The sequence below is a fragment of the Lethenteron reissneri genome, chromosome 55, assembly GCF_015708825.2.
Source record: "Lethenteron reissneri isolate LAM-NWPU_2019-01 chromosome 55, ASM1570882v1, whole genome shotgun sequence".
Classification (NCBI taxonomy): Eukaryota; Metazoa; Chordata; class Hyperoartia; order Petromyzontiformes; family Petromyzontidae; genus Lethenteron; species Lethenteron reissneri.
The window spans coordinates 2,277,735-2,293,206 of NC_083833.1; the positions used below are offsets into that span (position 1 = coordinate 2,277,735).

The 15,472-nt window shown below is 53.8% G+C and overlaps 1 protein-coding gene across 1 annotated transcript in view; it reads right to left on the minus strand.

The window, feature by feature from the left end:
- ATXN10 (ataxin 10) overlaps window positions 1-11,819 on the minus strand; it is a 53,644-nt gene extending 41,825 nt beyond the window's left edge. The window contains exons 1-7 of the mRNA XM_061574495.1: window positions 11,530-11,819; window positions 2,990-3,172; window positions 2,345-2,430; window positions 2,126-2,222; window positions 1,235-1,399; window positions 742-822; window positions 437-617 (exon numbers count right to left, since the gene is read on the minus strand). Of these exons, the coding sequence (XP_061430479.1) occupies window positions 437-617; window positions 742-822; window positions 1,235-1,399; window positions 2,126-2,222; window positions 2,345-2,430; window positions 2,990-3,172; window positions 11,530-11,738 (1,002 nt within the window). The 5' untranslated portion in view covers window positions 11,739-11,819. The remainder of the gene's footprint in view (window positions 1-436; window positions 618-741; window positions 823-1,234; window positions 1,400-2,125; window positions 2,223-2,344; window positions 2,431-2,989; window positions 3,173-11,529) is intronic.
- Window positions 11,820-15,472: the final 3,653 nt, after the last annotated feature.

Here is a 15,472-nt window from a genome sequence, read left to right on the forward strand (position 1 = left end):
TGAACTTCTTTCGCACAGTACGTAGCCAACCGCGCTAATCGGAGGCGTGGACGAAGGACAACAAACTAAACACAAAAAGCAGTTCCAAAGAAATGAGTTTTCAATCTAGACGATTTAAGAGTGCACAGCACCAGTGGCTTCCTAATATTGGAAAGAGCAAGGGCGTTCCAGACGGCCGCAGCGGCGCATCTGAAAGCGCGCAATGCGGGGCGCGGCCAGGCAACAACCGCTACTCTGGCCATGTGAGCGACGGCTAAAGTTGCACCGCCTGTCACACTCGACGTGCTAACCCAACGCCTCTTATCTATCCGGCGTGCCTTCTTATCACGATGTTTGGCTGCTGGATGCGTGGGGGTGGGGGGGGTTTGTGCCGTTTGGCCTGCGCTCAATAACGATGGTGAAGAAGAAGACCCGACGAGACGGCCTCCCCACTCGCCTCGTCGCCAGCGGCGGCCTCGGCGCAGAGCGACGCCAGTCTCAGCACGGCCGGCCCCGTCGTGCGCAGCTCGTCGGCCAGCCGCATGAGGAACGGCGCCGGCGCGGGGGTCGTCGCCTCCGCCGAAGCCGACGGGGACTCCTCGGCCAGACTCGCGAGGAGCAGCTCCAGCAGCGTCAGCCTGGGAACACGCGCGCGGCGACGCGGGGTCACGGCTCTGGTGGCCTCCGGCGGGTTTATTCCGGGCGAGGAACTCAAGAGAGAGAGACCGCGGTGACGTCCGTTCAACTTGACGGTGCCGTCACCTCAGCTTGAGGTCCAGGTGTTCGTACAGCTGTGCCAGAAGGGTCGAGGACTTGAGAAAGCGTTCCGTCACCATCAGCAGCCTGCAAACGCCAGACCGCAAAAAACGCAAGCTTTTGTACACTTGCCTATACATACGAATATATGTGGATATATGAATATATATATAAAAGGGCCGTGATTTGTAATTATATTGGACGATCCATCACGAGCATTCGTACTCACCCAGGTTTACCACTCGACACAGAGGCCCGCAAGACAAACAGGATAGGAGCTACAAGGAACAACCAAGATGCTACGAGGGCGACACGGACCACGGCATTCGCTCGTGTGTGTGTAGAACTTCTATCGCACAGTACTTAGCCAGACGCGCTCGAAAAGAGAGGACGACTTTCAACAGCAGCCGAAACGCACACGCGCAACGTGTCGTCGTGCAGCAACCGTAACCTCCGCGGGGGTGGGGGGGGGGGTCCACGGGCACGTGGAGACACTCACGGCCACTCCAGGTGCGGGCGGGAGCACAGCGCGAGCAGCACGCGAGCGATGAGCACCCCCGGGGGGTCGCACGCCAGGCGCGCCACCTGGGCGGGGCCCGCGCACGTGTGCAGCGCCATGCAGCTGTAGTCCAGCGTCTTCGCGTCGCCACACTGCAGGAACTTCCTGCGAGGGGCAGAGGCGAAGGTCAAAGGGTTAAACGTGCAGCGCCGGCCGCAACTTGACCGCTCATGCCACCGAATGCGCGTCGCGATGATCGTTGTAGCGATGATCGTTCGCTCACGCGGTACTCTCACTCTGTGTGTGCGACGGAGCACGATCTCACTCATGCTTGGGGCCTATATGTACTTGGCCCGAGCCAGGGCACAGCATAATTATCTGCAACTGATGAGCGCTATCGGTCCTCCACCTGGTCCACCCGGTAAACCATCCCTCCTCCCTCCTCCTCCAATTCCACAATACGCGTCACAGCCTGCACCTGTCCTCACACGCAGCTCCGGCGATCCCAGATGCCCCATCTGGCTCCATCTGGTCCCCATCTGGCCCCGGTGGCCCCCGCAGTCACCTTGTCCAGTGCCAGCTCGGGTCGGCGGAGCCGCACCTCCGATTAGCACGGTTGGCCACGTGCGGTGCGAAAGAAGTTCAAAGTGCGTGCATTGTGCGGGGCCGGCGTGGCTGCGGGTCAACACCTGGTCATCGACTAAAAAAATACACGGTTCGTTGACTGCTGACGAGGCCCATTGTGCCCCGAGACGCTGTTGCGAAACAACGGGCAACGATGGCTCCCGGTCGGTTTGACCCGCTCAGGCCGACGCCGGAGCCAGCTGCGTCCTGGGACGACAGCGAACCTACGAACCGCAACCGCGAGACCGGGACGACAACGTCACGTACAGGTAGAGCTGGGGGTAGGTGGCGGCCCACACCGCCTCCCGCGTGTCCGCGTTCCCGGCCGCGACGTTGCCGAGCACCTGCAGGCCGCAGCGCGCCGCTGTCGCGACGGCAGGACGGGAAAGAAACGACAGAAAAAAAAACACCGGCCATGAGCGTGCACGCGATATACGCCGACGTAGCAAATGGGCGATGTCAGAACACGACCGCTCGCTCGCCCACCGGTGAAGTACGGCTCATCCGGGGCAGACGGAGGCGGTGGAAACGCAAGCAGCAGCTGCGCCACAGCGTTGATCAGCCCGGCCTCCCTGCGCAACACAAGACAAGGTGCTAAGCACATGCCGGCCTAACAGCATGTACACCACGCACACACAGAGCACATCACACGCACGCACACACACAGAGCACATCACACACACACACACAGCACGGCACGTACACATAAACAACAAAGACAAAGATCCCCCGTGTCGCCTAAACAGGCTGTTAGTGCTGTTGACAAGCGCCTATGAAGGCCGGCATGGCACACGAGGGGGTGGGTGGCCAGCACCATCCCCAGTGGTGATGTTTACACATCACACCGAGTCGAACTAGGGGAGGCCCACGGTCGGTTCAGAAAATCGTCACCGGTGTTGGCCAAGAGCAGGAATCGAACTCGGGTCACGGGGTTCGTAGCGCAGCACGCTAACCAACACATTACCGCTCCCCAAAATAAAAAGACAGACACACACATCGACACAAAGACAGACACACACCATCACAGACACACAAAGACACACCATCACAGACAACGGCCGCAACAACCCGGCAGCACCGGTCACGGCGGCACCCGCCGGGCGCGCCGCACGGTGCCGGGCGAGGGCTCACCGGACACGGCGCTGGTTGGCGGGGCACTGCACGCACGCGTTGCGGAGGCAGCGGAAGCACTCGCCGGCCACCTCGAGCTCCGCCCGGTCGGACCCCGCGCCGGCGCCGCCCGCTCGGACAGGTACCGTCACGGCCCCCAGCAGCTGACCAAGGCAGTCGAACAGTGCGGGCTCCGTCGCTTCCCTTCGCCGTCGCACGCCAGCGGTGGCGGAGAGAGAGGGATAGGGTGAGAGAGGGAGAGATAGGGCGAGGGGTTGGTGAACAAGCAGAGCGAGCCGGGGTGGCGGCACGCTCCCCGCGCTAGCCGGGTCACGCCGCACCGCGAACACGCGCCATCTGCGTACGTATGTTGAACTTCTTTCGCACTGTACGTAGCCAACCGCGCTTACCGAAGGCGCGGTGGGAAAGACAACAAACTCAACACAAAAAAGGAGTTCTGAAGAAATTAGTTTTCAATCGAGATGATTTAAAAGTGCACAGCTCGTAGTGGCTCCCTAAGGAAGGAAGAGCGTTCCAGACGGCCGCGGGAGCGCATCTGAAAGCTTCGCGATGCCGGTGACCGTCTTCGTTCGACGATTAACCAAAAGCCGCTGCTGCTGCGAGGACGACCGGAGTTCGCGTGATGCACTTTGACGAGATCAGCGCGGTATTGCGGTTCATTTGTGGCGAGCACTTTGCGTGTAACGAGTACGACGTGACGCCACAACAAATATCCGCCGAACGTCAAGAGTGGACTTAGTGGTACTATAAGCAGATCGTCAGTCGGGCTGACGTGGTCAGGCTGACGTGTTCGCTTGGGCAAACAGGCATCTGTCGATTCTAGAGCCGGGCTATGCGACCATTTAAGCAATCGATTACTCGAACGAGTATCAGTTCGAATGCGCGATTAATAAACAAGTTTGGGGGGGGGGGTGTGTCACCTCTTTTACCACGTGTGCCGCTGGATGAGAAGTGACGGCCATGGATTGGTGACTCCATCGGCACATACGTACATGCGTGCTTCATCCCCAGATCGGCAACGCCACGCGCAACAATCCACTCGTTTCCGATACAATGTGACAGGAATAGCATGCGAGGAATGCTGCCGTGGTTGCAATGGTCAACCACTCACTGGACTGGTGATCCATTCATACGAAGCGGTATGAATGGGTACAGCACAGTTAGTCGATTGGCAGGACCCAAGTGGTGGATTAAAGTGTCGCTACTCCCACCTCTGTCTTCTTCCAAGAATTCTGAGTGGCGCGCAAGAGTAGACACTCAAATTCCCCTCTATTGTGACCACCCAGAGCCCCCTCGAGTGGAGGGAAATTCACCATCACTGGCGTGAGAAGGTAGCTCCGGGTCTGCCACCACTACCTGTCGAGTCCAAGCCAACTTGGTTGCAGGTCGGGGATCCATCACAGGGAAGCGACGGCGAGGTGCGGAGGCATCAACGGCGACGGCCGGGATGACCTCTCGACCTTCACATTCGCGGCTTTTGCGCGCCGAGCCCCGGAGGCGGTGTCCCTTCACGGTCCCCAGACCGCCCCCCCACCCCCGGCTCGCTCCCACCCCTCCCCCCCCCCACCTCCCACCCCACCCCCCACGAGTTTTCGCTTCCACGTCTCGTTGGGCGCCGTCACGTTCGAGTGTTAACGCCGCCCCCGGCCACGAGGCGTAAACAGTGTCAGGGGCACGTCGCGCGGCAAGTGCTCGCGCAACAGACACCGGCTTCCGACTGACAGACAGCGCCAGCGATCTGAAGACGGGCGCGGCGGTGTGGACGCGGGCACGCCGAGCGATCTCCGCGCCGACGCGGTGGAACAGCGCCGACGCGGCTCAATGCACGTCCCTTCACCCATGTCCCCGCTGTCTGCCCGCACCCGCCGTTGCCCCCCCCCCACCCACCCACCCCGCCCCGTTCCACAAGAACGGGTGGTGGCGGAGGGGGGCCAGCACAGGATGGTTCGGTGGAGCCCCGGACCAACTCTGTGTGCAGCCCCCACCGAGTCTGTCCGTCTGTACGATTTGCTGATTTCGCACGTAATCCCGATCAATCTACGTCCTGTACTGGCGATCGCGGCAGCGGCTTTTGGCTGGCCATCCAACAAAGACGGTCACTTCATCGCGCGCATTCGGATGCGCTTCTGCAGCCAGGTGGAACGCTCTTCCTTCCGATGTTAGGAAGAAACTCGAGCTATCCACAGATTGAGAACTCATTTCTTGAAGACTGCATTTCGTGTTTAGTTTGTTGTCCTTCCCCCGCACCTCCAAGTACCACGGTTTGCTGCCTATGGTGCCAAAGAAGTTAAACTTACATATACACAACCTACATACAACACCTCAAACATTGGACTCGCTTGCAGTTAAGGGTTAACATTAATCTTTCACGGTTCGATTTTCATGATTCGATTCAATAACCGAGATCGTTTATAGCGTCCGCTGCGTCCGCGCTGGCAAGTTTCATCCGGTAGCCCACGCACAATGTGTACGTGTCCAGTCAGTTTTGACTTTCCGCTGCTGAATGAGGGCCTACCCACATCGTGAGTGTCGTGGGGGTTATTTGACCATACTTCGCAATTTTGGTTAATGCTAGTTTGTGAAGGCGTAAAGCAAGGATTCGGGAGCGCAGACATACAAACTAAACTATTCTTATTTTACAAAGGTAAGGCCCACCGAGCCATACAGCTCTTTTTCAGAAGCGACCTAGCCACAAATGATAGCTCAACAAAGTGGCTTATCACGTGGACATTTGTAGCAGCCAAATACTCTAAACATGTCAATCCTAAATGTGGAGGGAACAACCGGAGGACTCGGAGAAAAATCCACGGGACCGCCGGAAGAATATGCAAACTCCAAATATACAGCAGGCGTCAGGGTCGTGATCAAAACCCACGACCTCCTGCATACCAGGCGAGAGAGTTAACATTTTTAATATTCGTCTAAAAATACTTGTACTGTCCCAAGAATAACTATAATCACTTGAGCATGTGTTAACGTCATTCTCCAACAGATGAAAAAAACCCATGTACATCCCTCTTACAATATGGTAAAAAAACGACCCTCTGCTTGACCATCACTTGGGCCACATAGCCCTTTGGCAACTTGTTGTGTGCATGGTGTGTCACCCATCCAAGCACTATCCAGGCTAGAACCTGCTTGGCTTCTGAGGATCCGACGAGCTCGGGTGCATTCCAGGTCCGATTTCGCAGAAGTTCACACAAGCCTCAAAATGCGTGTACGTTCCCAAGAGGCAATAAAATAATTTTTAAATGCATTGACATCATTCTCCTCATAGATGGAAAAAAAATCCATTTCCATCCTTCTTCCAACGTGGTTAAAAAAACACGATCCGCTCTGCTTTACTACCACTTGTAAGGGCGACATATCCCTTTAACCCGTTGTGTGCATGGTGTGTCGCCCATCAAAACACTATCCAGGCTCGAACCTGCTTGGCTTCTGAGGACCCAACGAGCCGAGGTGCATTCCAGGTGCGATTTTGCTTACAAGCAGCAAATTCACACAAGCCCTCAAAGTGCGTGTACTGTCCCAAGAGCGAATACAATCGTTTGAAAATGTTTTGACGTAATTCTGTTCGTAGATGAAGAAAAAAAATGCATTTACGTCCTTCTTAACAAATTTAATAACTCCTCCATTGCTTTGCAGTTAACTTTTATCGAGCAATTGTTCTTTGGTTACTACGAATGTGCGTGCTTTTTGTACTGTACCGTGCATGCCCAAGCTAAAATGTCCATTACCTTATTGGAAATGAATTACGATGTTAAACGTTACACTGCTGTATTGTTTATTGCTGTTAAACCGTGTCGACTGATGAATATTGTTCATTGTTGTGGATTTTGTTTATAAGCGTAGTGTAACGTTACGGAGCCAGCTCTCCGTTGAAAAAATACTTTTGTTCACACTGGGCTCCACCTGGTTTTAATAAATATTTGATGATGATGATGATGAATCCATCTTACATTCGAGAAGGAAAAACGCCCTGGTATTTAACGGGAGTGGTGAAGTGCATTCCTTCATTCGGCAAATCCCATTGCGAGACTGTGGCATCTCCAATCAGACACGTTCAAATGACTTAGGTCTGGTTGGTCTTGCGCTGCACATCTTTGCGTGTGTTTTTTACGCTGTATGTATGTGTTAAACTTCTTTCGCACCGTACGTAGCAAAACCGTGCCAATGCCACCACATCTACACCCTCGACCCCCGGCTTTCGCCAATCCGCGCTGACCAGCATGACAAAGCATCATCGAAACAATCAAATAAACGCCACAAGCCGCACGGCGCGGGGAGGCCCTCATCCAGCAATAGATCGACAAAACTGTTCCACAAGTACATGCACTGGAACATCTAATTGTGATTATATGAATGACATTTTTTACCCGACACCATCTTCGTATATTGCCGATCGCGTTCGTATCCGCCTCTTCCAATCACACTTCCCTAGCGAGGTGATTCTTCTTATCAGTTATTAACGCTTCTTCTCATAAGATGCCCAAAACAAATTATCTCCATTGAAACAGTATTACCCAACATAGAGACAAAGTGTGTCCCTTCTCCAATGAGCACGGTGTGTCACTCAACTCTGCCGGAAGCCCTGAAGCAGTGGTGGAAATTGCACATTCCTATCACTGGCAACAGTCTATCCGTAAAAAAAAACCACCAGTTAACTTCACGTATAAATTGTTGCTCAATTTATTCACCGCCCAGGTGGATGATGGGTTGAAATTACCTCGTTATAGCAAGGGTAATTACGGATGTGAACGCCGTGGAAAGATCGTGGTGGTGCATGCCTGTCCATAGTCCAGCACTTTTTGAGGCAAGTGGATCGTGGAGATTTGTGAAACTCCCAAACCCGCCTGGGCTTGCGAAGTGGCCAGGGCCGGTCAGTACAGCAAGTTGGTTCGTGAACCTAACCGTACGGACCTTGTAAGTGTTATTCTGACGCATGCGTCGTTTTGGTGCCGCGGTGGCGAGATGTTAACTGCCTCGCATGGTATACGGGAGGCAGTGGGTTCGGTCCCAACCTTTGACAGCCTGTATATTTGGAGTCGGTATGTTTCATTCTCTCCGCGTGGTTGCGTGCATTTTTCTTCAGGTCCTTCGAGTATTTAGCTACTATAAATTTCCACATTGATAAGCCACTTCTTTGAGCTATGATGTGTGGCCAGGTCGCTTCTGAAAAAGAGCTATATAGCTCAGTGGGCCTTACCTAGTAAAATATAAATAGCTAGTTAGATAGGTTTCACCGAGTCCACCGGTTTCCCATCGCTCATGAAACGCGTGCATGAAGAGATGCGAGCGGTGCTCATCTCACATGCGTGCAATTGTTTTTTCCCCAAACGCTCCCGATTTCCCCGAACATGCAAACTGTCGCAATCTTACCAAGACGCTCCTTGAGGAGAGCCTCGAGACTCGGCAAAGGCCTTTTTTTCCGGACGAATGACACGACGACCGATGGAGAATGTCCGAACGGTGAATGTGTGGTGTGTGCAGCGCTCGCGTTGAGGAAAAACAAAAGGTTAAAGGGTTAAACGTGGACACGGGAAGGCTTGTTTTGAATTCCTCACCACGAAAGCGGCAGCCCGTCTCACGAGTGAAACGCTAGACCGCAGCAGAGTCCGGGGCGCGGGGCGGGTGCATGTCGCCCTCACCTGCGGAACGTTAACTGGCCGGAGCTGAAAGACTAAAAGGTGCCTAATGACCAATGGGGCAAGAGGAAGCGCCCACCGTTTAAGCCGCAAGGGCCACTCAAGCCACATTCCAAAACAGCCGAGGTACCCAAAAGTCGGGGGAACGCATGAGGTGCTGAAATGAAATAGGATAAAACCCCGAGGGGGTGAGTGTACACTGGCCGATACCGTGGCCTTTTAGGAGGAGATTTTTGGCGTTCGGATGGGTTTTTTTAAGGGTGGGATTAAATGTCAAATGCGCATCGCTCTCGAACCAGACAAGTGCTGCTTTCAAGACAGCTTACACCTGATCACAATAAATTACACTTCACCTGCTGCCATCGTTACGTCGCCACCAGAAGCACCATGTCAATGACAGAGATGTCGCCATGGAACAAGCATCTTAGAGACGGCGTGGAATTCGTATTAAGTACACAGCGTTTGAATGTAAGGGTTATTTCCTCAATATGATATACGTAGTGGAACTTTTATTTCACCAGGAGATGGAAACAACCCGTCAATACATGAAACATGGTCTCATTCGCAAGGATGTAATTGAATTCAACCACAAGTTTGGTTTTAAAAATCTAACAGGTTAAAACAAAGCATCAATAGCACAAATCTGAACGACAAACAAAACTAGAAACGAACTTCCACTTGCAGGCTTAATTCAGAAAAAGAACCAGTCAAGCGTTTAAGAGCAGGACTCCTCCTGACACAGCATCAACGTGGCTTCTACAATGTGGCTTAGCAGGTGTCATCTAAGCCCACGTTCTTTCTTATTTCGTCTGGCACGTTGTAGGCACGAGCACCACACTTTTGGAACTGCGATGTTACAATTGGACGTCTAGGAAAATGTTGTCATTCAACAGCATTGGCTGTCCACTGGTTAACTGCTTTGGTGGCGCCATGCAACGTAGTTGATGGGCAGTCAGCAGTTTATTTTATTGCTAACTAATAGGGCTGAACAATTAATCGATTTCAAATCGCAATTTGAAACAATGCGATTATCAAATCTCAAAGGCTGCGATTTTTTGCGATTTGAAAAGTCCTATTACTTTCTTATTGGAATTGTTATATTTTTTTTATTATTCTAACTTTATTTATTTAACTTAACATTTGTTCTATGTTTGATTGTTCGATATCAATTAAAACATTTTAATAAATACATGTTGGATGCAAATCATTTCTTTTAAGTTCTCATGCTTGCATTAGAATACACAGAGCAGTTCATATTTTGATGGTATCATGTGGTAATGCTCCATCACATGTTTTATATCTATTACACAGTGAATATTCAACTGAAGCTTGACTTTAAAAAATGTAATCGCCAATCCAATGGGCAGTCAGCAGTTGACTTTGTTGCTACCTAAGAGCATCAGTCCACTCGTAACGTAGACGGCTTCACAGCGCCACCACGTGTGAGCTCCTGCGACTACATCAGCGGGCCGCAGTTCTCCAGATCACGGCGAAAAAAATTATTCGCATTCAATCCCTGAAGCACTGCTCCTCTCAACCAGTACAAGCCGGGGGGGGGCTACGGTGCGAGACAAGTCAGGGGGGGGGCTCTGTGGGAGACAAGTCAGGGGGGGGGCTCTGTGGTAGACAAGGGGGGGGGCACTGGTAGACAAGGGGGGGGGGGCTCTGTGCTAGACAAGGGGGGGGGGCTCTGTGGTAGACAAGGGGGGGGGCTCTGTGGTAGACAAGGGGGGGGCTCTGTGGTAGACAAGGGGGGGGGGGCACTGGTAGACAAGGGGGGGGGGCTCTGTGCTAGACAAGGGGGGGGGCTCTGTGGTAGACAAGGGGGGGGGGGCTCTGTGGTAGACAAGGGGGGGGGCTCTGTGGTAGACAAGGGGGGGGGGGCTCTGTGGTAGACAAGGGGGGGGCTCTGTGGTAGACAAGGGGGGGGGGGCACTGGTAGACAAGGGGGGGGGGCTCTGTGCTAGACAAGGGGGGGGGCTCTGTGGTAGACAAGGGGGGGGGGGCTCTGTGGTAGACAAGGGGGGGGGCTCTGTGGTAGACAAGGGGGGGGGGGGGCTCTGTGGTAGACAAGGGGGGGGGGCTCTGTGGTAGACAAGGGGGGGGGGCTCTGTGGTAGACAAGGGGGGGGCTCTGTGGTAGACAAGGGGGGGGACTCTGTGGTAGACAGGGGGGGCTCTGTGGTAGACAAGGGGGGGGGGTTCTGTGGTAGACAAGGGGGGGGGGCTCTGTGGTAGACAAGGGGGGGGCTCTGTGGTAGACAAGGGGGGGGGGCTCTGTGCTAGACAAGGGGGGGGCTCTGTGGTAGACAAGGGGGGGGGGCTCTGTGGTAGACAAGGGGGGGGGGGCTCTGTGGTAGACAAGGGGGGGGGCTCTGTGCTAGACAAGGGGGGGGGCTCTGTGGTAGACAACGGGTGGGGGCTCTGTGGTAGACAGGGGGGGGGCTCTGTGCTAGACAAGTCAGGGGGGGGGCTCTGTGGTAGACAAGTCAGGGGGGGCTGTGGTAGACAGGGGGGGGGCTCTGTGGTAGACAGGGGGGGGGGGCTGTGGTAGACAGGGGGGGGCTCTGTGCTAGACAAGTCAGGGGGGGCTGTGGTAGACAAGGGGGGGGCTCTGTGGTAGACAAGTCAGGGGGGGGGCTGTGGTAGACAAGGGGGGGGGCTCTGTGGTAGACAGGGGGGGCTGTGGTAGACAGGGGGGGGCTCTGTGCTAGACAAGTCAGGGGGGGGGCTGTGGTAGACAGGGGGGGGGGCTCTGTGCTAGACACGCTGGAGGGGGGGCTCTGTGCTAGACAACCCAGGGGGGGGCTCTGTGCTAGACACGCTGGGGGGAGGGGGTGGAGGGGGTCCATGAGAGTGCACCAGGCCGCAGTCCAACCCCGGCCGTTACCCGCACCTGTTCGCCGGGTGAACGAAAGCGGCCGTCAGGGACCGGAGTGTGCCCAGCAGCGGCCTCCACGCGGCTGCCGCGGCGCCCGGGTCCCTCGCGCCGGCGGTGGCGGCAGCGGCGACGGCGGCGGCGTCGTCCGCAGCGCGCGAAGCGGCCTCGTCCCGCAGGCGAGCCGTGAGAGCCGCTACGTCCATGGCCTCCATGGAGGCCGCCATGATGGCCCGGTCCCCCGCCCTCCCCCGTTGGTACCACGTGACTCGTCGCGCGCGCGCCCACGGTGGGGAGGGAGTCACGTGACGCGCACCGCCCCCCCCCCCGCCGTTGGTACCACGTGACTCGTCGCGCGCGCGCCCACGGTGGGGAGGGAGTCACGTGACGCGCCCCGCCCCACCCCCCCGTTGGTACCACGTGACTCGTCGCGCGTGTGCCCACGGTGGGGAGGGAGTCGCGTGACGCGCACCGCCCCGCCCCCCCCGTTGTTACCACGTGACTCGTCGCGCGCGCGCCCACGGTGGGAAGGGAGTCACGTGACGCGCACCGCCCCCCCCCCGTTGTTACCACGTGACTCGTCGCGCGCGCGCCCACGGTGGGGAAGGAGTCACGTGACGCGAACCGCCCCACCCCCCCGTTGGTACCACGTGACTCGTCGCGCGTGTGCCCACGGTGGGGAGGGAGTCACGTGACGCGCACCGCCCCCCCGCCGTTGTTACCACGTGACTCGTCGCGCGTGCACCCACGGTGGGGGGGAGTCACGTGACGCGCACCGCCCCCCCCCCCGCCGTTGTTACCACGTGACTCGTCGCGCGTGCGCCCACGGTGGGGGGGGGAGTCACGTGACGCTACCCACACACCCCTCTCCCTCCTTCCCCCGAGCCCCCCCACCCACCACGTTCGCGGACCACGTGGGGTCAGTGGGGAGACGCGTTGCACGAGGCACGTGGCTTTCGCGGATTTTCGGAAGGCGTCCAGAATCAGAATTTTCAATGTTTTTTTTTGCAGACCGGAGGAAATCCGATGGGCTACGAAGTTTTTGTTTACACACATGTCCAGTATGGGTCAGAACACTATGCCGCGAACAGTTGGCGGAATGTCCCGTGGTGTTTGGCAGAGAATGGGACGAGATTTACAAACAATAAAACTGGTTCGTCGAAGGAAACTAATTATATACATTAAAGACGTTTCAGGCAATGGCCCACATGATTAGCTGCCACTTCGTTGGGCTATAATTTGTGGCCAAGTCGCTTCTGAAAAAATAAGCTAATAGCTGAGTAGGCTTTATCTGGTAAGATTTTTAAAAATAATGTTTAGTTTTATTTGCATTTTTTAAAAAGTTATTTGTTCACCTCTCCTATACTTTGCACTCCTATCGTGTTTTGTATTGTTTGTTGTAACGTTCTGACCTGCACCTTCCTGGACATCTGTGAAAAATAGCTTATGAGCTCATTCGATTCATCCAGTATAAATACATATTCTGTAAATTCAATGTGTGGTTAGCTGGCGCTGACGAAACGTTGCAGAATAGTGAAAGATTAATTTTATTTGTGAAGGGATTCAATTTGACACCACGTTACATGTACAATGGTAACATTGCGATGTTCTACATGCGTGATTATTGTGGTGTTTTACCAATGACAACGACGACGTGAAATACTAGACAATATAGCAACGATAATATTATTCTCTATTCAATTATTTAGCAGCATTTTTTTAAAGCTTTATAAAGTGTATACTGTATTGTAATAGCAGCATTGGCTAAGGCACAATCTTGTATTTTATGTAAAATAGGACTGTGCTCATACAACAAAAAGCTGTGCAATAGTGCTGTAATTAATATGTATATGCCACTTTTCCTTCTAAAAATATCCATACATATAAACTAATATTTATCTATATATGTGCGTTCTTTGTAAATAAGATACGGTATACGCTTAAGCAGTGCTTATTTTTCCTACAACAAAAATATATTGGTATTTTTTTTTTAAGATGCATTTCTAAAACATTGTACGTTACGTCTCATAGCAGTCCCATTGTTTCATCCAGGAAAGAGTCTCAAGATCTATTTTCAAATATGCTCAAAATGTCCCCCCCCCCCCCCCCCCCATATATTGATTGTGGTTATGGTTGCACTTTATGAATCCCTAATCTCTGCCATTACATACAATAAAACAAGAAAAGGTAAAAAAAGAAAAAACAGAGCAATGTAATACAATACACTATTAGACATTATTGTAAAAAAAAAGTCCATCCTATGTGTTAGTGATTTTTTAAAATATTTTAGGCAGGAAATGGAAGGAAATTAGTTTTCAAATTTAGATATATTTTTTTCTGGGGAGGGACACTCAATGTAAGAGGCACTGCAGTGGCGAGATGTTAACTACCTCGCCTGGTACACAGGAAGGTCGTGGGTTCAATCCTGACCCTGACACCTGCTGTATATTTGGAGTTTGCATGTCCTCCCCGTGGTCGCATGAATTTCTCTTTGGGTCCTCCGGTTTTCCTCTCCACATTTAGAAACAATATCATGCGTTTAGAGTTTTTGGCTGCTGTACAATTCCCTATTTCGTTGAGCCATCATTTGTAGCAAGGTCGCTTCTGAAAAAAGAGCTGCATAGCTCAGTGGCTCTTACCTGGTAATATTTAAAGAGTTAAGTAGTAACTGGTATTGGTAAAACATCCCAATGCAACAACAAAAAACATTCCCGACAAACTACTCAAGTGGGATTACAACAGCAACATCGCCCCGTCTGTGAAAACCTGAATCCTCTTGAAAAAAGATTTGAGAATCACTTTCATGGGTAAAAGCAAGCTTAATAACAAACACATTTAAAGCAGCACTTCCATCTTTCAACAAAAGCCAGATAATCAAAACAATGCTTACAAACGACGGTGCCTAGCTGTTGCACAATGCGCGCGCGACCTTTTAAGTTCTCTCTATAAACAACACTACATTCACGATTGTCTTGAGTTTGTCTATAAAGTGGAGAAACATTCTGCAAAGCGGTACTGGCCAAGGAGCCCAACGGGTGCGCAGCGTTGGCACAGTCGGTGCACAACGCCGTTGCCCAAAATCCGCGGCGCAGCTTTTCGAGTGTGCAGGCGGTGCAACTGCGTAAGGGCGCTTGCGGGCGGTGGTCCAGACGCTGGGGCGGAGGGGGGGCAGCGGTTAATTGCACCGAGGGGGCCACGTTTCACCCCTTACACCAGGGCCCATTCTGGCCGTGCAACAACAGCCGCGGTTCGCCACCAAGTGGCGCAGACGTCGCCGCGGCGTTTGTGCCAGGCTAGGTGCACGTTGAGGCCACGTGAAGCGTCGAAGGCTCCATGGCAGGAGGTCACGGAGACAGACCCCGATGTTATAATGGATTGACTGAGACACGCACCGCTACCCAAAAATACAGCTGCTCGGACAAAAAAAACATTGTCCCTGGTGGAAAACAAGGACCCATGGCTCCCTCCCCCCCGAAATGAACAGCACTACCTCCGCTCTGGGGAGGAAAGCTGGGGAGGCATTCACGTTCAAGTTAGAGAGGTCGGTGTCGCCATAACCGTCGATGTCTCTGCACATCGCCATCGCTTCCTTCCTTCTGCCAGACGCGAACACGGCGGTTGCACTGTTGAGATCTCCTCGACTCTCATTTGTTGTCCATTCCCTCCCGCACCTCCCAATTAGCACGGCTGGCTACGTACGGTGAGAACGAAGTTCAACGCACGGACGTACGTCCCTCATGGGGTTGTGTGTGTGTGCCCCCCCCCCCCCCCCATGGTTCAGATCTGGAGTGAGAACCCCCAGCGAAGACGGTCCCATGCCACAAGGACCCGGGACTGGCAAGTCCGAGGCCGGACTGCAAAGTCCACGCAACGCGTCGCGTGAGAACACTCGGTGTTGTGGACAACCCTGTCCACACAAGCAGCTACAACGGTTCATATCTTATCATACACTTTATATGAG